The sequence below is a fragment of the Sceloporus occidentalis genome, unplaced genomic scaffold, assembly GCF_023333645.1.
Source record: "Sceloporus occidentalis isolate IW3139 unplaced genomic scaffold, rSceOcc1.0.p SCAF_5, whole genome shotgun sequence".
Classification (NCBI taxonomy): domain Eukaryota; kingdom Metazoa; phylum Chordata; class Lepidosauria; order Squamata; family Phrynosomatidae; genus Sceloporus; species Sceloporus occidentalis.
The window spans coordinates 185,463,311-185,488,679 of NW_028316985.1; the positions used below are offsets into that span (position 1 = coordinate 185,463,311).

The 25,369-nt window shown below is 42.9% G+C and overlaps 1 protein-coding gene across 1 annotated transcript; it reads right to left on the reverse strand.

Moving 5' to 3' along the window:
- Positions 1 to 24,082, reverse strand: LOC149313284 (vacuolar protein sorting-associated protein 16 homolog). Its single transcript, XM_089526412.1, has 24 exons — positions 23,959 to 24,082; positions 22,637 to 22,725; positions 21,737 to 21,828; positions 21,288 to 21,416; positions 19,641 to 19,785; positions 18,224 to 18,339; positions 17,472 to 17,594; positions 16,943 to 16,998; positions 15,515 to 15,604; positions 14,798 to 14,892; positions 14,357 to 14,433; positions 13,896 to 14,027; positions 13,270 to 13,397; positions 11,944 to 11,979; positions 10,331 to 10,439; positions 10,071 to 10,205; positions 9,739 to 9,847; positions 8,553 to 8,650; positions 6,657 to 6,764; positions 6,365 to 6,442; positions 4,094 to 4,263; positions 2,938 to 3,034; positions 1,955 to 2,058; positions 1 to 1,368 (listed from the first exon to the last, which is right to left on the reverse strand). Exons 1-24 carry the CDS (start codon positions 24,009 to 24,011, stop codon positions 1,233 to 1,235), a joined length of 2,505 nt encoding a protein of 834 aa, XP_089382538.1. The 5' UTR covers positions 24,012 to 24,082; the 3' UTR covers positions 1 to 1,232.
- Between the last annotated feature and the right edge of the window lie 1,287 nt (positions 24,083 to 25,369).

Consider the following 25,369-nt stretch of genomic DNA (forward strand, 5'->3'; position numbering starts at 1 on the left):
TCCAAGGATCTGAACAGGTTTTTAATGGTTTCCTTCCACAAAGAATGTTCTTGCTTTGCAAATCTACAGGTGACAACCAGTCCTGGAGAGACGTTCCCAGTGCAGTTAGGCTCTGTTTCAAGAGGGCAGCTTTGGTCCAAAACACACTGCAGAAATAATCCAATTTGAGACCACTTTAACTGCCCTGGCTCAATGCTAGGGAATTCTGGGAACTGTATTTTTGTGAGACATGTCAGAGAGCTCTGGTGCTGCAATAAACTACAGTTTCCAGGATTCTCTAGCACTAAGCCTGGGCAGTTAAAGTGGTCTCAAACCGAATTATTTCTACAGTGTGTTTTGGTCCCTTTAAACTCAGCTTTTGCCCCCTGCAAAATCAGGCTTGAGATGCTCCCCACTCATAGCTGAGCATCCTTTCAGCCCCTCCGTTTGCAGATTTAATGCCTACCCAAAGGACAACATTAAAGTCAGAGAAACACCATGTTAGTTCTTCTGCAAAGCAATGCAAAGGCTGCCACAATCCAGGCGCACAAATTTGGGTGCTGTGAGGAGACGCAGGTGGAAGGAAAGTTATGAGAAGGTAAGGGAGGAGAGGCAGATGATTTATTTTCTCTAGACAGGAGGGTCAAGGTGAGAAGAAGGGGACCCAATAATTTGGTGGAGCAGGCAGCAATGCCCAAACTGGCTTCCAGGTTTTGGACTTCAGCTCCCAGAATCCGTGACCATTGGCCAAGATGTCTGAGGCTTCTGGGAGCTGCAGTCCACAACCCCTGGAAGACCAAAGAGCTTGGGAGCAGAGGAACCAAACTACAGTACAACGGTGTGTGGGTTTGGCCCTATTGACTTGGAAGCCATGGAAAGGCGGGGAAATTGGAACAATATGGTGCAAACTGTCACAAGAAGGGGAAAGACATAGGTGATGGAAAGAAAATAAACGAGAAAGGGATGATTGGGAGTTTATAACACTTTTGCACAAAAAGCTGTCCATCTGTAGTCAGTGCAAATCTGAAAGGAGAGGGGAAGGCAGGAAGGCAGTGCCACTGTGGCCAAACTTCTCCCCAGCAATCCTGTCTTTGCAACAAGCCAACGTTTTGTGGCATTTCTGCGTCAATGATCTTGCTTAGAGCTGGGCAGCTGCACAAATCTTTTTCCAATCTCAAGAAGGCAACCCACAACTGAACACCAAGCCAGACAGAGTTCCAACTGAGGATTGTGAGAAGCGTCTGTGAAGTGTGTTACTTCTTTCCAAGCTGAGCCTTGGCATGGTTGATCTTGGCAGTGATGGTGGCATCGTTGCATTTGGACAGGATGAGGTTCATCTCGGCCTCGCTTTTGCGTTCAATGGCAGCCTCTGTAGCTTGGTTTAGGTCCCTGGAGCCAAAATGGAGGGAGAAAAGGCAGAAAAAATTAAGAATTATCAATGAAGGCAACACCAAAGAGTGGGAGGGAGGGGGCATCACTTGGCAAAGGAGTGGCATTTTATATATTCAGAGTTATCTCTAGACAAATTTCAGTAACCTTAATTCAGTTAACCTCACCAGTTGGCATTCAGTGGAGAAAGAATGGGCAAGGTGCATGCAAGGCACTAGGGCCATTCTGATGCTCCCATGCAAAACCAAGGAGGGTTGCCTAGGGGAAATGAGGGCATTTCTGACACACACACACCACTGGACTAGTTTAGGCACAAGAAAGATCCCTTTTAAATCAGAAGGGATTTCTGATCACTTTCAAGCCAAATCCCCTGCACTCCAAGACCTTCATTACCATCTCCTTCTCCTGGGAGCCAGCCTCTCCCTGCCCACAAATTCATGTGGGCAATGGAAACCAAAGAGGAGCCATAACAAGGAACATGTATTGGGGGGACAGGCCATCATGATGGATAACAAAAGTGCAGGCAAACTGAGCAAAGCCCCATGTGAGATGGGCAAAGCAGCTTCTTTGTGGACATAGAACCTACCCAACCAAGAGGAAGGCCTTCACTCTTTGCTCTGGAGCAACACGGGGAGCAAACTTCCTGGCCTCATGGCGGTTGTGGTGCTTCATACAGATCTCAACAAAAGGCTGTGTGAGAGAAAGAGAGTATCACAGACACATTGTTTGCAACTACCATACCAACCCCCCCCCCAAAAAAAACAACCCTGAATCCAAGACCCATGGCACCAATTACTGAATGGTCAGTTGACACTGAACATGATTCAACAGTGTGTTGACTAATGAGTCAACATTAGGAGGAACTTCCTGCCAGTAAGGGCTGTTCAACAGTGGAACACACTCCTTCGGAGTGTAGTGGATCCTCCTTCCTTAGAGGTTTTTAATAATAATAATAATAAATAAAATTTTTATTTATATCCCGCCCTTCTAAAAATCAGGGCGGCTTACAACATGGGTTAAAATACAATCAAAACACATCAAGACAAGAGTTAAAATACAAAACAGTAATCATACAGAAAAAAACCAACAAAAGCCCCATAGCCCATCCTCTTGGCCACGGAAGAGGAGGGAGGCCCACAGGATTTTATTCGGGGAATGCCTGTTGGAACAGAAAGGTCTTTAAATCCTTCCTGAATTGGGCCAGGGTGGTAGACGAGCGGAGCTCGGTGGGCAGCGTATTCCAAAGGGCTGGGGCAGCTGTGGAGAATGACCTCCGTGTAGTGGAGGCCAACCTAGCCCCAGGCACCTTCAGTAATCGCTGCCCAGACGTTCTGAGGGTGCGAGGCGGAAACAAAGGCTGGATGGCCATCTATCGGGGATGGGGTTGGACTGGATGACCCTCGTGGTTTCTTCCAACTCTATGATTCTATGATTCTGTGTGATGCAGCAGTTAAAATGCCAATATGATCCTAGGCTGCATCCAAAGAAGTGTAAATAGTTGTGCAATGGAACCAATTGCCTACAGAAGTGTGGGGCCTCTTTCTATGGACAGATTTCTGCCCTTCTTACCAAGTATCCGATGGGGGACTTTTTTGATTTGGAGAACTTCTCCATCTCTTCCCAATCTCCTTGTTCAGCCAGGGCATTGATCTTCAGCCACCAGAACCTGTCAAGGCAAGGAACGGGGAAGCATTAGAGAGCCATACCAGCTAGAAGCATGGAAGTATCTCAGGAAACTTCTAGTTCCCTATTTGACCGAGCTGCAATTATTGCCAAAATGTGAGTTTTTAAGATGTTTCTCTCCCGATGGATCAAGGTGGGGAACAACAGCAATTACAAAACACACAGCATCAGTTAAAACACATATCAAACTCCTTTAAGATGGCCATCCAAGTTCTGTTTAAATATCTCCAAAGAAGGAGATTTCACCACTCTCCAAGACAATCTATTCTATTGTGTGACGATTCATACAGCTAATTTTAAAATTTAAATTTAAAAAGGACAAATGAGATACACACATATGAAAACAATCCTCATTTAAAATACAGTACATCATTTAAATGCACTGTTCCAGAAAGTTATCAGCAAAGTGGAACATGTCCAGAGAAGAGTGACCAAGATGGCCAAAGGTCTGGAAACCAATCCTTATCAGGAATAGCCCAGGAAGCCAGGTGTGTTTATCTTGGAGAAGACTGAGAGTTGATATGATAGCCATCTTTAAATATCTGAACAAATGTCATGCAGAAGATGAAATGAGATTGTTTCCTGCTGCTCTAGAGACTGGACGAGAACCAATGGATTCAAATTACAAGAAAACAGATTCTGCCTAAACATTAGGAAGATCGTTTTGGTTGTTAAGATTCATTTGACAGTAGACAGACTGCCTTGGAGTGTGGTGGACTGTCCTTCTTTGGGGGCATTAAAACAGAATTTGGATGGACATCTTTTAGGACTGTTTCAGTAGCGTATTCCTGCATGGAAGGAGTTGGACTTGATGACCCTTGAGCTCCCTTCCAACTTTAGGATTCTATGATTCATCGCCCAACTTGGTGAAAACACAAGCACAAAAGTTATGTGCAACTTCATCAAAATAGTGGGTACTTAGCTGCCAAGCCCCCATATTTCAATCAGTTGTCACATCTCTCCATCTCAGGGGCAGAAAACCTCCCTACTACAACCATTAGCCAAGGCCATGCTCCCAACCATCTCCCATATTCCCTCTGACCTTTTGTCGGGGATCTTGAAATCCCGATAAAGCTGATCAGCTCGCTTGTGGTTCCCCTCCAGGATGAGGTTGTAAACAGTGTCATGGAGGGAACAGTCCAGGTACGGCTTGTCAAAGTCATCCTGGAGGCGCCGCTGAAAGCGAAGAAGCTTGATCTGGTCTTCTGTGGCCTGGCGAGGAGGAAGAAGGGGAAAGAAAGCAGTGAGACCTGAAATGGGAGCCTGCTCTTCTGGTTGGCTTGACAGAGCACAGGTTATGCTACTCATAGGGAAACCGTCATATCAGATTCATGCTCCTCAAGGATTAATTGGCAAGGACAAATTCACTTTTCAATGTCAGCCCAAATTACACATACAGGTTGAGTCTCCCTTATCCAAAATGCTTGGGACCAGAAGCGTCATGGTTTTCGGATTTTTTATAAAAAGATTCTGGAATATTTTCATACAAATAATGAGATCTTTTGGAGATGGCACCCAAGTCTAAGCATAACATTCATTTATGCTGCATATACACCTTATAAACATAACTTGAAGGTAAGCATATACGTAATACTTTAAATAATTTTGTACATGAAATAAAGTTTGATTTCACTGAACCATGGGGGGGGGGGGGGATGTTTGGGCCAAAATCCTGATCCTTCTCATGGAAAAAACCCTGCTAAGCACCCAAAGAATGCAAGGCCTCATTCCCACTACCTTTTACATCGGATCATGATTTGGTTCGAACTGGTTCAAATGACCCTGGTTCCCACTTAATCAAAATGCACCAGACCCATTTAACCCACGTCTTTTTGACACTGATTTTTTTCCACTTCTTTTTCGATAAATCAAATCTGCACAAGTCTGAACCAGATGTGGATTGGAATCGATTAAAATTTCCCCTTCAGCTGGCTGAAACCAAATCATTTTGAATCTATTCATTCGTGAATGAGAACCACAAGTGGGTTATTTTAATGACAGAAAATGGGATCGGGCAAATGTAGTGTGAACCATGGTCCACTGTGGAATCAGTCCATTGATTCGGATCACACCCCGGTTTATCTGCATGTGGGAATGGGGCCCAAGGGTTTTTCTATCCCGAGGACCTCTTGGTGCTCAGAATAGCTGCCCTACCAAACCAAGATTTTCTCTGACAGTATGATATTTGCTATTTGAAATGATGCCACATGGAAAAAAGAAGCAAGCTTGTTTTCTGCTGCTCCAGAGACTAGGACATGAACCAGTGGATGCAAACTACAGGAATAGAGATTCCACCAAAACATTAGGAAGGACTTCCGGGTGGGAAAGCTGTTTGATAGTGTAAGATGCTCCCTCGGAGGGTGGTGGAGCCTCCTTCTTTGGAGGATTTTAAATAGGCTGGATGGCCATGGTGGGAATGCTTTGATGGTGTCTTCCTGTACAGCAAAATGGGGTTGGACTGGATGGTCCTGGGGGAGTGTCTTTTCCAACTCTAGGGTCCAAAACATACTGCAAAAATAATCCAGTTTGAGAACACTTTAACTGCCCTGACTCAGGGAATCCTTGGAATGGTAGTTTATTGTGGCACCAGAGCTCTCTGAGAAGAGAAGGGTAAATGTCTCACAAAAGTACACTTCCCAGAATTCCTTAGCATTAAACCAGGACAGTTAAAGTGGTCTCAAAACAGATTATTTCTGTAGTGTGTTTTGGATCTAGGATTCTATGACACTACGGTGTCTTAAAACACCTGTCTCAAAATCCTTACACTGGCTGCCATTTAGCTTCTGGGCGCAATACAAAGTGTTGGTTGTTACCTTTAAAGCCCTACACGACTTGGGCCCAAGTTACTTGAGGGAACACCTCTCCCTACACAATCCGCCCGCACCCTCAGGACAACAGGGAAGAATCTATTAGACTACCCAAGGGTCAGACTAACAGCTACTTCCAAAAGAGCATTCACAGCTATGGCCCCCAGGTTATGGAACAATCTGCCGGAGGAGATCCGTCTCATCACGACCCTAGATGCCTCTAAGAAGGCACTAAAGATGGACTTCTTCCGGAGGGCATACCCACCTGGCCTCCTATAAAGAACTTTAGGAAACCCCACTTTGTCCGCTGCCCTGCGATTACTGTAATTGAAATTTTTATACTCTGATGTTTTTATGATATGTATTTTAGACATGACTGAACCCACTTCGATCCGTTGGGAGAAGCGGGAAAATACAAATAAACAACTTCTTATTCTTATTCTTATTATTAGCCTGAAGGGCAGAATCCTTAGCTCAACACACAGAGAGACGCCTCTGGCACTTGCCTTGGCTGCAAACTCATTCTTCGCTTTGTAATACTCATCCACTGCATTCTGCAAACTGGATACACGGCCCTCGATCCGCTGGGGAAGAAAAAAAATAGGCGTTTATCCTAGGCTGGGAAGAATCACTGGCATCTTTCCTGGCCTTTTGTTACCCACTAAGGGACCGCTTTGGCAGAAAGGTAGTCAGTGCAGATAGTTTCCTACTGTCATTTCTGAGATCTAGTGACGTTAGCTTCTGCCACAGCATCTCCGGATGCCCTCCATCTTCCTGCTATGCTCCGAAAGCACCCACCTTCTCATTGACGTAGCTGGAGCGCACATGAAAGTTGCCAAGTTCTTGATGGTCATCGTCTTGGTTGTAGAGGTCTTTGAGCGTGTCCAGTTCCTGGTGCTTGCAGAACTGAAGGAGAACAAGTAGAGCTGTTAAGACACATGCAAGGGGAAGACAAGGCCTTTCTTGTGGTGATGGGGGGGGAGGTCCCATGAATGATACAGACTATGAGTTCATCACACGGGTGCAGAAACGGGATTTAAAAGGTAGATAAAACCCCCGCAAAAGATGGTTGATTTGCACACATGTCATTGTTAAACTTGTGTTAAACTGAACGCAAAGTAAACAAAAGCTGCTCCTTTTTACTTTTGGGATTTTCCGAAAGTAAAAAGGAGTGGCTTCTGTCTACTTTCCCTCCTCTTTCCATTCAGGTTAATGTTAGTTTAACAATGATGCCACGTCAAAGTCAACCCACTTTTGAAGGGTTTTTTTTACAACTTAAACTCCCAGTTTTGCAAAGGATTTCCCCCCGTGATAAACTCCTGTGTAATTATAACACTTTGATACCATTTTTAACAGCCATGGCACCATCCTATGCAAACCTGGGATTTGGAGTTTGGTGTTACCAGGGTTTGAATCCCTACTTTCCGATGGAGACCTACTGGATCAGCTTGGGCAAGTCATACTCTCTTCATGAGAGAGTATGAGAGCCAGAGAAAGGCAAAGGCAAAACCCCTTTGATCAAATCTTGCCAAGGGTGCATCTATGTTACACTGTAGAAATAATGCAATCTGACATTTAAGTGCTGCAGCTCCATCCTGTGGAATCCTGGGATTTGTAATTTTACAAGGTCTTTAGCCTTCTCTGCTACATATGCATAGAATTACACTATGCAAGCACCATGCAGACAGGGATGGGCAACTGTCAGAGGCTAGGGGTCTTTGTAGGACTGCCCTCTTCAGATGCACCATTTAAGTTGGGGATAAGTGGGACTTTTTTGCTCCCAAATGCCCCAAAACACCCTCCAGGGTGCATGGAGACTATTTTCAGCTATATCCACCCCCCAGCATCATTGTATGCCTAGGAGACACCATTTTTAAGAACAGGAAATTGCTGGAGACCATTTCACATTCACTTATTCTTTTTAAAAAGGAGTCTCCTGCACCTAAAAATAGCTCAGGAATGCCCCAAAACATCCTCCTCCTCCTCTTCCTCTCATTATCCAATGGTATTTCAAATTTGTTGTCTGCTATACTATATTTTATTGTTTGAATGCTAAGATGTATTAATATGTTTCATGTTTAATTATTTTCGTAGAATATATGCCATAGGCAGGTTTACTTATCTATTTTAATTGATTGTATGTACAGTGCTGTCTAAATTTTCAATGCTTTATAAATAAAGCTTAATAATAATAATAATAATAATAATAATACTGCTTCTCCCCCAAAAATTGGGACTTAGAGCAGCTTGCAATTTAAAAGAACAGTACAATAAAAACATGCAAAAGAGAACATTAAAACAGAATTAAACTATTACAGGATTAAAACAGACCATTCTTTCAAAGAATAAAACACAGTGAAAAAAGATAAAAGCATTTAAAATCACTTAAAAACAGTACACTCTAAAACAGTACAACATCCCCAGCCCCATTCTTTAAACATGGCAAATATCATAGAATCACAGAATCGTAGAGTTGGAAGATACCCCAAGGGCCATCCAGTCCAACCCAATTCTGCCATGCAGGAACTCTCCATCAAAGCATCCCCGACATCCCACAATTAAAAACATTTTTATTAACATTGTTTGGGCCTTAGCCCAGCCAGCTATAGGATTGCCACTCATGCTTTTGCTGTTTATTCACCCCACTTTGGGTTTCCTTTTGTTTTCCCAGGAAGAGACAGGACGAAGCCTCACCTGCCGATAGAGGCTCATCGCAACCGGCTGGTTCTGCAGGGTCATGAAGAAAGCGCCACGGTTGAGTTCGTTCTTCAGGTGCAAGATGACGGTGTACACTGGAAAGGAAAAACAGCCACCAGTTAGATGGCTAACAATGTGCCGAATCCTCCGCCTGGGGACAGGATGGAAACTGCCACTGCTATGGCTTCTGAGGAAGAGAAGAGCAGCCAGCATTTGCTGGGCATAATCCCTTCCCATCTTCCATCCCCTTTTCCTTGTCTTTCCTCTATTTTATACTGTAAGCCTGAGGGCAGGGGACTGTCAACTACAGGTTGAGTCTCTCTTATCCAGAATTCCCAAATATCCCAAAACGTTTTTTCCCTGGGTGGCCAAGCTAGTGACACCTTTGTTTGCTGACAGTTCAATGTACACAAACTTTGTTTCATACACAAAAATATTTTTTTAAAAAAATATTGTGCATAAAATTACCTTCGGGCTTTGTGTGTAAGATACATGCAAAAGATAAATGAATTTCGTGTTCAGACTTGGTTCCTGTCTCCAAGACAGTCTTTATCCCAAATATCCCAAAATCTGAAATCCCAAAACACTTCTGATCCCAAGCGTTTCAGATCACGGAAACTCAACCTGTATTTATATACTACTTTGGGAGCTTTTTGGGGTGAAAGGTGGGGTATAAATGCTCTAAACAAACAACAAATAACAAACAAATATGCTCTGAGGTCCCACACACACGGAGGTTAGAAGGCTTTAGGTGATTTTTGCAGGTGCAACTGGCAGTTGTCAGCTGTAGTATTTTCAAAAAGCAAGCAAAGAGGAATCCTATACATCGGGGTTGGGAAAGCACAGCTGGGGACTACAGACAACCCCCACAATCCACTTTTCTAGCCTCCAAAGACCAGTATTGCCCAGCTGCAGCTCTTTTCTTGTCCCACCTGGAAATCTCTGGTCCTCCCTTGTGACCACATCTGCATCTAAGTCCTAACCATGACCAATCCTGCTTAGCTTCTAACATCAGACCAGATATGCTCAGAGTTGCCCACTTCTGACCTGCTCCTCAAATGTGCTTTTTTTTTTAAACCCACAAACACAACTCTGCCAACTTTTACCCCGACCAGAGGAGCCCCATCCCCTGCTGAGACACACAGAAAGGGACATGCAAAACCAAGGAGGCTCGCCTCTTTACCCAAGTCGGTGTCTCCACTCTCAATGGCTTTGCTCAACGCCAGCTGGCTCCTCTTCATCTTCAGCAGCAGAGGGACCTGCTTCCCAGATCTAGGCTCATACTCCAGAAGCTGCAAGAAACAACCACAGTGAACTACAGCACATGGCAGGAAGTGCACACCTTTACTACCCATGATTCCCCTTTGCTGCCTATTACTGTCCCATGCATGATAAAGCATTCAACTTAAGCCTTCAACTTCACATTGTCCCCTCCTTGTTCCCAACTTCTCACCAAGCATCACCCTGTAGCCAAGTATAGATGGCTCTCAGGGCCACCCCAGCTAGGCCTTGTACCTTAATGGCCAGCTCTGTCCGTCCGCAGTCATATGCCCGAGCAGCGATCTCTGAATATGAGATGCCAGGGGTATCACCCAGTTTTTGGTTAATGGCCTGTGCAACTTCTTCATCAGACTTGTCTTTCTGCTGTACCTGTTTTAAATAAATGGTAAAGAAAAGAGGCTAACAGCATTTCTGTATTTGCAGAACATTTTTTTTAAAGGAGAAAGAGCATTTCAGACTTCTGTTGCAAATAAATACTTGATCTCTGTGCTTACCTTGTAACAAGCCCAGTGAGCCAAGATTCGGCTGATGCCTTGGAACTCAGAGAGACGCAGGTACTCACAGATCTTGATAGCAACCGGGTAAAGTCTCCGCAGAACCAGCCTAAGGCATAAAAAAATGCAAAGGAACCAGTTACACTTTTGTGTTATGGGCATCAAAACAGTGGCTGAGTCTTCATGGAGGAGATCCCTATCAACAGCTATTTTCCAAAACAGAGCCTCCATCTTCAGGGGCACTGCATCCCTGGCTTGCATGCTAGCAGGGCAGTATAGACACTCTGCATTTAAAAGGAGCTATCCAAGGTGCTCAACCTATTTGGGGCTTAGAGCTCAGTACCATGGGCATCTACTTAGATGTTTGGACTACGGTAAATCTCAGGGCTGTTTCATGAGCTCACAGCTTTGAAAGCTAGCAACATATATTTTGAGCAGTTTGGTTTGCCGAATAAAGGTATCACTGTTTTGTGGATTCTGGATGATTATTATTATTATTATTATTATTATTATTATTATTATTTTGGAATACCTGTATTTGCATATATGTATATTATTTATTTATTTAGAGTATGTACACCCAGCTTTTCAACCACAAAGGCTCTCAAGTCTTGGAGATGACACCTAAGATGAGATGAGACCTAAGTCGAAACACAAAATTCATATGTTTCATATATACCTTATGCATATAGCCTGAATAATTTTGTGCATGAAACGAACTTTGTGAACACTGAACCATCAGAGAGCAACAGTGTCACTGTCACAGTCACTCATGAATAAAGTTTTGGTTTGGGGGTGATTTTGGATTTCAGCATTCCCGATAAAGGAGTACATACGTGTGCGCGCACACACACACACCATATATACTTGATTATAAATCAACTTCATGTATAAGTTGAGGACAGATTTTGGGGCCAAAATTATGGATTTTGATATGGCCCATCGATAAGTTGACGGTAAAACGTAGGGGTAGGTAATGATGTAAGGGACAAGGCAAAGGAAAACAATGCCAACAAACTTACAAAGTTCCAGCAGGCATAACTATTTGTGCTCATAGTAAAGGCTGGAGGGATGAGAGAGTAGAAGAAGGTAAGTGCTTCCAGGGCGGATTAAACTCTTGCCTTTCACTAGGTGATATGTGTGTGTATAATATGTGTGTGTGTGTATAACACACACACACACACACACACAACCAACTCTGGGTCAGCTTATCCACGGGTCAATGTAAGTACTGTACTTTAAATCATGTGTGTGTGTGTGTGTGTGTGTGTGTGTGTGTGTGAGAGATTTAATGTACAGTATTTACATTGATCCATGGATAAGTTGATTCAGGTTTTTTGGGGTCAATTTTTTAACCTAAATTTCTAGACTAATACATGAGTATATGAGTAATATATACATTCATATGTGTGCGTGCACACACACATATAGAGAGGGGAAGGAAAGAGTAATTCAAACATAAAACTATGTAATACAATGCTTAAACAAATTATCCAGACAGTAATACCAAAATAAAGCAACATAATACAAAACAAACTGACCAAACATATGCATCTAAGATATACAACATTATAAAAACAATATCCAGCTAAAATTCCACATGGAGGGGTTACCTGTCCAGTAAAACCTCAGTGGTAAGCTGTCGGTATCTGCAAGAGCTGTCAAGGGCAAAGTCTGCATGGCAGCGCTGGTGGTGCTCAGAAGTGCTTTAGAAGACTGCCTGGCACCTGTTGCTGTAGCATAGCTATGAAGGGGCATCATAAAGTTTTAATTCTCATCCTAAAAAATTGACAGAAAAGGTTTTTTTTAATTTGTAGTTGTGAACTTATCTCTACATAGTCACCATCCAGATTTACACATTTTTCCCAGTGTTTCCTGACCCTCCGAATACCGTTATAGTAGAAATGTGCAGACTGTGCCTTACAAGGATTTTACACTTTAGTCACATCTGGCACAACCTGTCACAAAAGAACAAAGGACGCAATGAGCTGATTTCCTCAACATCATGCACTTAGGGACCAATGATGACACTGACAAAATGTCATCAAAATACCATAATAACTTCTGGGTGATAATCTTCATTTTATGATACCCGCTGTAAAGCGCAATCTGCAGACTTCTATAATATCAGGTATTTGGAGGGTCAAGGAACACTGGGAAAAATGTGTAAATCTGGATGTTGACTACGTAGAGATAAGTTCACAACTACAAATCAAAACAAACTTTCTGTCAGACTGCTACTCCACTACGAGAGACATTGCAGTCTGGGTCAGCTAGAAAAATCAGCAGTAGCCGAACACGTTATAAACCATCCTGGACATAAGATGTGGTTTGAAAACACTGAAATCCTGGACCATGCCCACAGCTATCAGGTCAGAAAACACAGGGAAGCCATTGAAATCCACAAACACCTGGACAACTTCAACAGGAAAGAAGAAACCCTTAAAATGAACAAAGTTGGGCTCCCAGTCCTGAAAAACACCAAAACCAGGACTCAGTGAATGCAAATGCAAACCACCCAGGGTTAGGGGGATTCCTAGCAGACAATGGATCATGAAGTAAATGGTCACCTTGTAGGCCTTGCCATTCAACAACAGAATAATACACAGATTAACATGTAAATCCCTTTCAACCAACAGTATATATACCCCACTCAATTCCATGCCAGGATTCTCTGAAGATGCCCAGCCACAGATGCTGGCAAAATGTCAGGAATAAACTCTTCTAGAACACAGCCTCATCGCCCAAAAAACCCTCAAGAAACTATGAATTCTTTCTGCAGTGTAAAGGCACCCACCAACTAGAAAAACAATCAGCTGGAGTTAAATGGTGCTACAGTCACAGAGGAAGGGACTCCCAAAGCCCATCCAGTCCACCCTCCTTCCAGGAAAGCAATCCACAGCTGACCTATGATAATACTCTCTGTGAAAGAAGGATACTGGTCAAAGCTGAGAGGGATGCCGATCTGGTAATCGCGGATGGCGTTCAGCACCCGAAGGTCTCGGCACGTCTCCACAAAGCTTTCCGGTGGGAACTTGTCAATGAAGCATTTCCCAAAGGAGGCCGCCTAGAGATATACGGGAGAGGAGAAAGAATGAGGTGATGCTTGCCATTGCCTTCCTCTGAGGCTGAGAGAGTGTGATTTCCCCAAAGGATCTTTTCTTCTCACAATCATCCTGTGAAGTAGTCCAGAAAGTGAAAATGTACGATGGGCCAAACTGACCCCAGGACCTGACCCAATACTGCTCTGTGTAAAAATCCAAGCGAAAAAAGAATCTCTACCAAAGACTGAAGATTAGAAAATGAAAATCTATGCTATGAAAGAAATGGGCAAGTTAACTGCAATATTAAATAAAAAAAGATGTTGACAAATGGGAAAGAGAAGGGAAACCTGTGACAGAGGGAATAGAGGGAAATTAAAGTAAAACTAAGAAGGGGGAAACCAAAGGGAGGAGAAAAAAACAAAGTTAAAATGACCGAAAATGGGGAATTTAATAAAGATTAAAAGATAAGAAGTAAAAATCCAAGAGCAACCCTTGAGGAGAGGCTGTCTTTTCCTTCTTACCCGGAGAAGAGACTTCTGGATTTCTGGCTCGTGTTCGTAGCTGGCGGCTTCAATGCATTGCCTGACTGCTTCAGGGAGCAAATTCTGGTCCTTGATCTCCCGCAAATATTCATCTGCCTTCTGGCTTTCTTTCTGCAGGGAAAGAAGACATGGAATACATTAGGCTTTTTCAGGCTGTGAATGCAGGCAAGATGTAATTATCAGACAGTCAGTGATAATCACACTGAGCTTGGAAGAAACATGTTAATGTGTTATTTAATGTCATGGGTTATTTTGGGGAGTAGCAAGGGCATAATGACATAATACTAATAATTTTTAAACTTCTCTACTCTCTTCTCTATGTAGCACAGCTGGGTTATGAGCTCTACAGAACTCAAAAGCATTAGCCAGGCTGACTGATGGGTTTTTAGAGTAAAGTAACTTTTCCAAGCTCTGCTAACCAGAAAGCAACCCCTTATTACCTCATACTCCTTCTGAGCCTCTAGCAGCAAAGCTCCGGGTGCCATGGAGGCGATCCTGAAGATTTCCTGGCTGGCCTCTGAAACAAAAAAGGAACTTTGTTTTCTGCTGCTCCAGAGAATAAGACCTGGAACAATGGATGCAAGCTCCAGGAAAAGAGATTCCACCTCAACATTAGGAAGAACCTCTTGACAGTAAGAGCTGTTCAATAGGAACATACTCCGTTAGAGAGTGATGGAATCTCCTTTTTTGGAGGTTTTTAAGCAGAGTCTGGATGGCCATCTGGCAGGGGTGCTTTGATGGTGAGTTCCTGCATGGCAGAATGGGCTTGGACTGGATGGCCCTTGGGGTCTCTTCCAACTCTTAGGCTTCTATGATTCTATGAACGTTTGGTTGGAGTAGCTACCTGAAAGCCTCAGGATGGCTTCTAGCCATCAACTCACCTGGAATCTCGTGAAGGAATTCATGGGTCGAGCGGGAGAAAATCCGCACACCATCCAGTTCTGGCACAAGGTATGACTCTTCATCCAGAGGGTACCTGCAATAAGCATTAAGGAATCCCCAAATAACACAAACCTGGCCTATACAACCCCCAGAACCAAGGAAATACAGTAGGCCCTTCCCTTACGCAGGAGGGGGGATCTGTTCTGGAAAAGTAGGGAAATCTGCACATTCTCGCACCCCATTGCAAACAATGGGGTGTCTGCTTGCGGCCTGGGGCAGTGCACATGCCACCGGCGCACACACCAATTGTCGCAGGGCTTCCGCATAAGCTGGAAGCCGTGTATAGTGTGTCCATGTATGGTGCAAGAGCGCTGTATAGGATGATCCCCATTGGATCACACCCAAGACCTGTTTGGACCAGGTCTTCCTACAATGACCAACAAAGTACCTCTAAGGAGCCCTCAGACAGGTAGGAATCTTCTCTTGACAATTCTTTAAAGCAAATAGACCCCACAAGACCCCACATAGAATGTGGAAGCTCTACTCTGGCCATGCTGTCTGGGACTGCTGGGAGTTGCAGTCCAACAGTATCTGGAAAGCTGGATGCTGCCCAGCCCTGTCCTTGGGAATGACTGCTGCATGCAAATGCACACACACACACACAAAACACTCCGCACCCATTCCTCTACCGACAAGGTATTCTTTTGCAAGGATACTGAATGCACTGATCTCCTTTCCCAGCCACCAGGAGCCGTCGATCCCAAGCCATGACCACCGCACGCTGCTTGCTGCGCGACCGTGTACACCTGTCACACAAAGTGTCATGAATTATTAAGAGACACAACACTATCTCCGCAAGGGTATGGATATCCACTGGGCACTGGCTTTCTCCCACATTTCAAGAACCACTGTATCTTTGGGGGCTGTTTTCTTTATCACCATTGCATATTCATGAACAGTGTGCAGTTTTCAAGACAGGAACATAATAGGGATAGAAAGAATACAGGTTGGGTCTCCGTTATTCAAAATTCCAAAATATGAAATATTCCAAAACCCAAAACATTTTAATGGCTGGTTGGGACACTGACGGCTTTGCTTTCTGGATGGTTCAGTGTATACAAATTTTGTTTCATGCCCAAATTATTTTAAAAATTATGTATAAAATTACCTTTAGGCTACATGTTTAAGGTGTATATGAAATATAAATGGATTTCATGTTTAGAATTGGGTTCCACCTGCAAGATATCTCATGATGTATGTATATGCAAATACAGGTATTCCAAAAGAAATTCCAAAATGCTCCTGGTCACTAGCATTTTAGTTAAACAAAATTCAGCCTGTACACATATATGCTCAAAGTGGTCAAAAATCAGGATTTTTATGAGTCTAGCTATCCTGATGTGGAAAATCCTGGACAAGTGAGATTGTTTAGAGTTTGGGACTTAGTCAGCATGAAAAATGCAAAAGAATGATCTGTTTGCAGAAGACAGGATTTTCATGCACTGATGTTTTTCTGTGCAGAAATCAAGTTTCTGGCACAGAAGATAAGATATCTGTACAAATAAAATAACTGTTCTTCTCATTTGTTTTCATAACTTGTTTTATGTGTGGGAAACTAGATTCCAAGCAGAAATGTTATTTTCTGCACGAAAACAAAATGTTTTCTGTGGCGGAGACTTCTTAATTTTTATTTTCTGTTTTCTGCACACGCAAAAATGCTTGAAGGCCAATGTGAGCTCTTGGAAGGAGATACTGTTTTCTCTGGCAGCCGAAGCCCAAGCTGTAGAGCGCTTTATAGGTATGTGTCAGCAAATAATCCAGTAGCCAACAAAGATGCTGCAAAGGGGAGTGATATGCCCCCTATAAATTTGGAATCCAGATGAAGACGCCCGCCATCTTCCCCAAGGATACTCCCACTGCTGCATTGGCTTTGAACCTCCCTGGGTGCAGGCGGATTAAGTTTGGGCCCTCTGGAAGAAATGAGTCAGTTTGCGGCAATATTCCAGCCAACTTGCATCCTAACATGGCAAGGATGGAAGAGGAGGTAGAAATGGTGAATCCTCCCCAACTGTCCCAATGAGGCCCTGGGACCCTGAACAGAGGATAGCAAGCCACAGAAACAAACTTGTTTAAAAAGCACTCACCAAACCATCTGCTTTGGCGGAGCTCGAAACTCACAGTTGAACTCACCCAGTTTTTCCTGTCAAAAGGGAGAGGAATAATAAAAGATGGCCAGTGATTTCCAAACTTTTGGACTTCAACTCCCAGAAGCCCCAGTTAGCTGGGCCAACTGTCAGGCATTCTGGGAAGTGAAATCCAAAACATCTGGTGGACCAAAGTTTGGGAACCACTGAGCTAACCCAAGAAAAGGATGCTCTCCAGGAGGGGACTTTCACATTCCACATTTATAGCGCTACCATTCTGCTTTAATTGCCATGGTTGCAACCTATGAAATGCTGGGATTTATAGTTTGGTGGCAGACTTGGAGTTCTCTGGACACAGGCCCTCTCTCCTGGAAATTTCTCAAGTACTTTGACAAGTAAGATGGAGCCACCCGTCTTCTTCCCAAGCTTTCAAAAAGCACCATTCCCAAATGCTCAAAAAGACTCACTTGGAACAGACATACTCCAGGTGGAATCTGTAGGAGGCTCATCAACCGAATCTGATGCTTACCTTTAAGTGGGACCTCCCCGTCCAGAGGTATCCGGTGTCAGTGAAGAGGGCCAGGAAGCGGTAGTTAAAAGAGACAGCCATCCGTAGATAGGAGCCTGCCTGCGGACTCAGCCCAGGCAAAGTCTGCAAGCATAAGAGGGAGAGAAACAAGCCCTGTCCTTCAGCCTTTTCCGTCCAAATCCCATGTCTCCATTATCTTGAACTCAAACATGCATTAGCTGCCCAGGAGACCTTGGAGAGCAGTAATTCCCCAATCAATCAATCAATCAATCAATCAATCACTGTCAGGAGGCCTTAGCAGGCTGCATGCACACACTGCATAGCAATGCAAGCTGAGTCGCCTTTCTCCAAAATGCTTGGGACCAGAAGTGTTTTGGATTTTGGAGTTTTTAGATTTTGGAATATTTGCATATTTTGTTGTTGGTGTGTGCCTTCATGATGTTTCTGACTTACAGCAGAAGCCTATCATGGGTTTTTCTTGGCAAGGCTGGTTCAGAGGAGGTTTGCCATTGCCTTCTCCTGAGGCTGAAAGAGTGTGACTTGCCCAAGGCCACCCAGTGGGTTTCCATGGCCATGCAAGGAACCAAACCCTGGTCTGCAGGGAACTACAAGCTATGTAAAAGCAGTGGCCATGCTACCAGGGGATTATGGGATTTGCAATCGAACATACAGTTTCCACCAGTGCTCCCCAGGCAGCACAGGGCCTCACAATCCTTCAAGGGTTCTTAAGCACCCCACATCTACTCACGCACCACTAGGGAGCAGGTCGTATTGTCCAAGAGGTACAAATCTTGCCCCACGGCAAGGAGGATGATGGTCACTCTGTCTTGGCACAGGACTGTCCAGCAGGAGGGAGGTTTCTGAAGACCTGGGCATGGAGGTGGGAGAAGAGATTAAACTTCCACTGGCACTCATCTGATCTGCCTGGAGTCAAATTTTAATTTAAACCCACTCTGAACAGTTCAATTAATGTTCTCTGTGGTTTTCATGTTGTAAACTATCATTATGCAAAGGGATCTTGTAGCACCTTTGAGACTGAGAAAAAGATCTTGTGGACATAAGGTTGGTCTACAATGTGTTTAGATGCATGGGGTGAACTCAGGAAGGACCTTTGTAATCAGATTGGATGAGTAGCCATAGAAATGCAAAAGTAGTGGGTATGGTGATGAAATGACCAGTTCAGTTTTAAATATGGTTATTGAGGGACAAAGGCAGAAAGAAAGATGTGGCCTAAGGCCAGGGTGCATAGATGGCAACACAAATGGTCATATGAACGGACCATACGGATTGTTACCTATTTCCCCCGCCCCCTTTTTATTTTTGCAAAAGCTTTTGTGGATAAAAAAGCAGCTTCTTCAGATGCTTGAAGAGTAAACACTCAAGTATATCAGGTGTTATTATTCCTTAGCAAGCCAGCATGGTATAGTGTCCATCACTTCAGGGACAATGGATAAATTGTTGTTACTGAGTGTGTTCAAGTTGTTTCCAACCCTAAGGCAAACCTATCTTGGGGTTTTCTTGCCAAGTTTCTTCAGAGGGGGTTTGCCATTGCCATCCTCTGAGGCTGAGAGGATGTGACTTGCACAAGAGATGATATGGCCAAGCGGGAATTCAATCCCTGATCTCCAGTGTCATAGTCCAAAACTGAAACCACTGCACCACACTGACTTCTAATAAACAAATACTTTAAATAAATGAATAGATGGAGCCCTCTTAGCCAGAAAGAGCTAAAGTTATCATTTTCTGGAGTTAACAACAGTATCTTATAATGCAAGGACAACAGAACATTGCAGGTGCCCTTTCGCGCTGCAGAATTATAACACTACCATTCCACTTTAACTACCACGTCTTCATCCCATGGGATTTGTAGTTTGGTGAGGCAGTAGAGTTCTGTGGCTTGGAATTCTAAGTACACCGCTCTAAACCGCAAACCCCAGGACTCCATACAGTGGACCCATGGCAGTTAAAGTGGAGTGATAGAGCCACAGTTGTGTAGTGAATGAACGATGGAGCTCACTTGCCTATCATTAGTCCACAAAGTTTTGCAAACTTACACATGCTTCCAAAACTTATTCACTATGACAATTAATTAGCATAAATAAAATGCACAGATCTGTGTCTCAAATGATGCAAAACAGGAATGGAAGGGACAGGGCAAGGCAGATTTACCTGGCACCTCGGGCAGCCGGCGGAGCTTCAAATCGGCAATGTTGGTAGTCATGGTGAAGCGGTGTGCCCCCGTGAGAATGGCCACGCCGGTCCCATATTCGGTGTGAAACACTTTGGCCTCCAGCACACGGTTCTGCAGCACTTCCTGGGAGAGAACAAGAAAATGTTTTTTAAAATATAGAAATTCCAAATAGCAAACCTTGATCTTGCCATTTTATACAAAGGACTCCATTTTACAATGTCATTGTATTTAATGGGTCTTCAGCATCCACTGAATTTGATATCCACAGGGAATCCTGGAACCAAACCCCAGTGGATACCAAGGGCCCACTGTATATAACTAAATATATAAAAACCCCTAAATAGGTTAAAAACAGAAACCTAGGATTAAGATGACCATTACACATTGAAATCAACCAGACATAAAATTAAAAATACACCAATTTAAAATTTCAAGTTTAAAATTGACTGGGTAGTCCTGCTGGAACAACTCATAGCCATTAAATAAACTATAATTTGAAACGGTGCAGAATTACAACCAGCTTAAAAGCCTTTAAACGTAAACAGAACAAATAAGGGGGAAAGTACGATCAGCTCTCCATATCCACGGATACTTTATCCACAGATTCAACCATCCAAGGCTTGAACGTACTATGCCAGTGTATTTAATGGCACTTGGCATTCATGGATTTTGGTATTCCTACTTATTATTTTGGGCTTTAACAGGTGGGCTGGGGAGATGAGGTCTTTCCCCTCCAAAACACTGGTAACTTCCAGGTTTATTTCTGTGTATTTTGGTCCAAGATTTGGGGACCATGTGGAACCTGGTGTGGCCCACAGCAATTCCTGAGGGTTCAAATCTGACCCAGCTCTGTTTGTTCTAAAATAGCTATGTTCCAAGGAAGGTCTCAGTCCCAGCCTGACATTCAGTCTTCTTTACAGCTGATGTCCAAAGGAAAAGAGTTGTGAATTGACATTAATCCTTCCAGATTTAGTGGCATCACTAGGGTTGGCATCATCCGATGAGGTAACTCATGGTGTCACCCACCCTCAATTCTCTCCTCCTATCCTACACCACACAGAATCCTTAGTAATGTTTGTAATACTAATGTTACTCATAAATCGTCATTCCTGTACATCGTGGGATGTCAATCTCCTCTGACTAAATCTTGCAAAGAAATCCCCATGGTAAGTTTGCTTTAGAGTTTCTATAAGTCAGAAACGACTTCAAGGCGTTTGTTATTGTTGTGTGCCTTCAAAACATTTCCAACTGATGACAACCCTAAGACAAAACTATTATGGGTTTTTTCCTGGCAAGATTTGTTCAAAGGGGATTTGCCATTGCCATCCTCTGAAGCTGAAAGAGTGTGACGTGCCTGAGGTTACCCAGTAGGTTTAATGGGCAAGCTGGGAATCAAAACCTGGTTTCCAGGATCGTAGTCCAATGTTCAAACTACTATGACATGTTGGCTCTCTGTAATGGCAATTACAGTATTTTAAGGGGATGCAGGCAAATGCCACAGCCTGTTTCTGCCAACATGTAGATGTTTGGGGAGCAATGGTGTCGTAACATTGGGGTGGCACCTGGTGTGGTCCTTACTCCCGCCACTCCTAGTGATGCCCCCATCCGGACAGAGATTTACTCACATTGCCCATGCTGAAGCACTTCTTGAACTCGCAGAAGAGGCTGTAGACAAGGACTGAGCCATCCTCCTGGACGCAAAGGAGGTCCTCGCTGGTCGTCCAGCCAAGGTGCACCGCTGGGCTGTTCTTCCACTGTTGTCAAAGGGAAGACAAACGCACACATGTTTCATCATGCGGCACTCCAACTACACTGTATGACTTTGACACCACTTTCACTGCCATCCAACATAAATCTTGGATTTGTGGTTTGGAGAGGCATCAGCCCTCTTTGGCAGAGAAGGCTCAAGACCTGGCAAAACTGCAAACTCCAGGAGTCTGTTGGACGGAGCTCCAGCACTTAAAGTGGCATCAAACTGCATTCTTTCCACAGTGTAGATGCACCCTCTGAAGACCTTAGCAAAATCTCCTGGCCTTTGACACACATAATATTGTGTTGGGGCGTCTTCACTTACCGGGATGCTGGCTAAGAGGACCCCGGATGAAGTATAGATTTCAAGAGGAGGACGGGAACTGGGAGATTTCTCTTTCTTGGTTTTCAGTAACGCTAAGAGAGGGAAAAAAGACCCACAAAAATTAGGTGAGAAGCCGAATCCTTTAGTGAATATTTATGTGTTTCCTTACTTATAAATGTGCTGTTGTTGCCGGCCTTCAAATAATTTCTGACTTATTTTAAAAAAACAATTTTAATGAGAATTAAAAACAAACAAAACCATGCAAACGCTAATACAAAAACATACACAGATAAGTGACTACATGTTCTTTTGCATTAACTTAGGCCTTTTTTCTAATTATTTCATGTCCATGTACCATCCATCTCTCTAATATATTCCTTCTCTTACTTAACCCATCTTGTTCGTGGAATTTTTCCCCCCAACCTTTCTTTTTCTTTCAAACTTTCCTCCTTTCATATCTTCGCTTTCCTTCCTTCCTTCCTTCAACTCTAAAATCTACCTTCTTCAGATCCCTTTTTCCCACTGACTCATACGTTTCTGTCGACATGCAATAGCCTTCTTTTTATATTTCTTTTCCATTCTGTATTTACTTTCTCTATAGCATGTAGTGTAGTGTTATAGAAAATATATAATAGGAAATGTACATATTTTTGTACAGGTAGGTACTGTGCAGGGAGGCCTGTTAAGTGGAGAAAGAAGATCTATTAAGCGGAGAAAGGCGGGATATAAGAAAATAATAATAATAATAATAATAATAATAATAATAATAATAATAATAATATACATTTTTTTAAAATAACAGACACACAAATATCTCTAAATTCACAAACATATACACCGGCAGTCAAAGTGGTCTCAAGCTGGGTTATTTTTGCAGTGTGGACGCAGACTATACCATACCGATGGGTCCTCCGTAAGGAGCAGCGGCAACCAAGCAGTCCTGCAAGTCTTCCTTCAGGTTCCAGCCCATGCTGTAGAGATCTAGTTTCCTGGAAAGGATTGGAAAAGGAAAACATTAGAGAAAAACCTGGAGGAGGCAGAAAAGGCTTTCCGGCAGGTTTTGCTGGTTTAAACCAGGGGTGCGTCTACTCTGTAGAAATAATGCAGTTTGACACCCCTTTAAGTGCTGTGGCTACATCCTATGGGCTCCTGGGATCTGTAGTTTTGATGTGCCAAAGAGTGCTGGCGCATCTACACTGTAGAAATAATGCACTTTAGCACCACTTTAAGTGCCACATCTCCATCCTACATAACCCTGGGATCTGAAGTTTTACAAGGCCTTTAGCCCACTGTGCCAAAGGCGACTGGCGCATCCACACTGTAGAAATAATGCAGCTTAGCACCATTTTAAGTGCTGTGGCTCCATCCTATAAAACCCCAGGATTTGTAGCTTTGCAAAGTCTTTGGCCTGGTGCCTTGCAAAACTACAAATCCCAAGGTTGTGTATTTATTATTATTATTATTATTATTATTATTATTATTATTAAGCTTTATTTATATAGCACTGTAAATTTACAATTTAGCGCTGTATGTCCAATCAATTAAAAACAGATAAAATAAACCTGCCTATACATTCCACGAAAATAATTAAATATCATACATATTGGTACATGTCAATAAAATATGTTTCAAGCTGGTGCCAAACTGCATACTTTCTGTTTTTGGGGTTGTTGTTGTTGTTGTTGTGGTTGCTTATTTAAAAACTTTTAAGTGGACACATTGTTACCAAAAAAGAAGACAGGCCTGATACAAAAAGGATAAATAAATGAGACATTAAACTAACATGGAATTATCACATTAGATATGACTTTGGGGATTAAATCCCTCAAACCTTCTTAAATTTGAGTGACACATGCCAGAGCCATGATGGGAGTATATAGTTCCTTCTGTGTCATTTAAAGCAACTTCATATCAAGATTTAACTTTAAGGGGGGAATAAACAAACTAATTTTTTGTTTTTGCAACCCTGGATGGTTAATAATAATAATAATAATAATAATAATAATAATAATATAAAGGCCTGGGAGGAGGAATTAAAAAGGGGGAATTGCAAAAAATATCTGCAGACAGAGGGTGAAAATGTGGGATTTGAAGAGGGATGCAAGCCTGGGTGCAGCAATGCAATGCAGATATGCAATCCATAAATGCAATTTAATTAAATGCAATTAAATTTTTTTTAATGCAGTGCAGAAATGGTGGGGATGCATGAGAAGGACCCTGACCTGTAATAAGCTGCTTCCCCCAAAGGATCCCAGTTGGCTGTATAGCAGTCCATCTTGCTTTGGTCAGAAAAGGAAAAATCCCCTTTGCTCTGGCTCCATAGACCCAGCTGGGCTTCTCTTTCTCCTAGGCACTTCCGCCCTTACTGCTCCAAGGCAAAGTGAACAAGGTGAAGCAGTGGTCGCCATCTTGTGTAAGGGCAAAGCGAGAGCTCCTTTGGCTCTCTGCTGCCATCTGGGGGCAGGAGGAAAGGACCAAAAGGCTTAATGCATTATGCAAGTCAATGCAAAAACCTATGTGCATGGGGAACACACATCCTCCTTTTCCCGGACATTGTCCTACATTCCAGATTTCTGCCCGGGGGGGCATTCCAAAATGCCCTCCATTTTGAGAAAGACTAAGAAACATGAATTTATATTTAATACAAATATTAATATAATATAAATATATAATATATAATATAAATATTGTATAAATATGAGTTTTAAGCATGAGATAAAGATAATTTCTGTTCAGGGTAGTATTCCCAGACATTACTCGATTGTTATTTGATGTTTATTTTAGTCTTTGTATATTTTTGTTGCAATGATATTGTGTATCAATTTTGTATTATATTCTGTTTTCTAGAATGTACACCACATTTGTTTTATTTTATGTACAGCCTTTATAAATAAAGTTTAGCAACAACAACAACAATAATAATATTTACAGTGGTGTTTTGAAGCTTTCGTTTTGTAATAATGTCACACATTTTTCATGAACGTCCTACATTTTGTGGCGCCTTGTCCTCCTTCCAAAATGTCCTCCATTTTAAGCAGGACTAAGAAGCACCCATTTATCTTGATGTGTTTTTAGCTTTTATTTTGTAATGCCACACATTTTTCATGAACGTCCTACATTTTGCGGCGCCTTGTCCTCCTTTGCAGTTAGGACACCCGGTCACCTTGACCAATGGCTGCAACCATTGTGCCTCTGGCCCTTGACCTCAATGCAGATGTCCTCCTTTTCCAGGACAGGCCCTACATTTCAGCCTTCTGTCCAGGAGGAATTCCAAAATGTCCTCCATTTTGAGCAGGACAAAGAAGCACGAACTCAATACAGGGAGACCAGACGTAAGACATTCAAGAAAAATGTAGGATGTTACGAAATAAAAGCTATAAACCCTCACTTAAGTGCAAATGCATGCTTCCTTCTCATGCTCAAAATTGACATTTTGGGATTCCTCCTGGACAGAAGGCTGAAATGGAGGACATGTCCTGGGAAAGGAGGACATATCCTATCATCATATTTATCTGTTAATCCACTCTAACTTTAACTTAAATATTGTATTTTATCTTTATAAATACATACGTGTGTTACATTTGTAAATCAAGTTAGTGTTACAACCACCTTCTATATGTGTGTGTTTTGTGC

Bases quoted from the DNA above. Each gene is read 5' to 3' on its own strand.
- LOC149313284 (XM_089526412.1), bottom strand. From the start codon at position 24,011: ATGGACTGCTATACAGCCAACTGGGATCCTTTGGGGGAAGCAGCTTAT. The intron at 18,340-19,640 runs GTAAATCTGCCT...CTCCATGCCCAG, and splicing joins CCGGCTGCCCGAGGTGCCAG to GTCTTCAGAAACCTCCCTCC. The intron at 17,595-18,223 runs GTGCGTGAGTAG...TTATGCTTGCAG, and splicing joins ATACGACCTGCTCCCTAGTG to ACTTTGCCTGGGCTGAGTCC.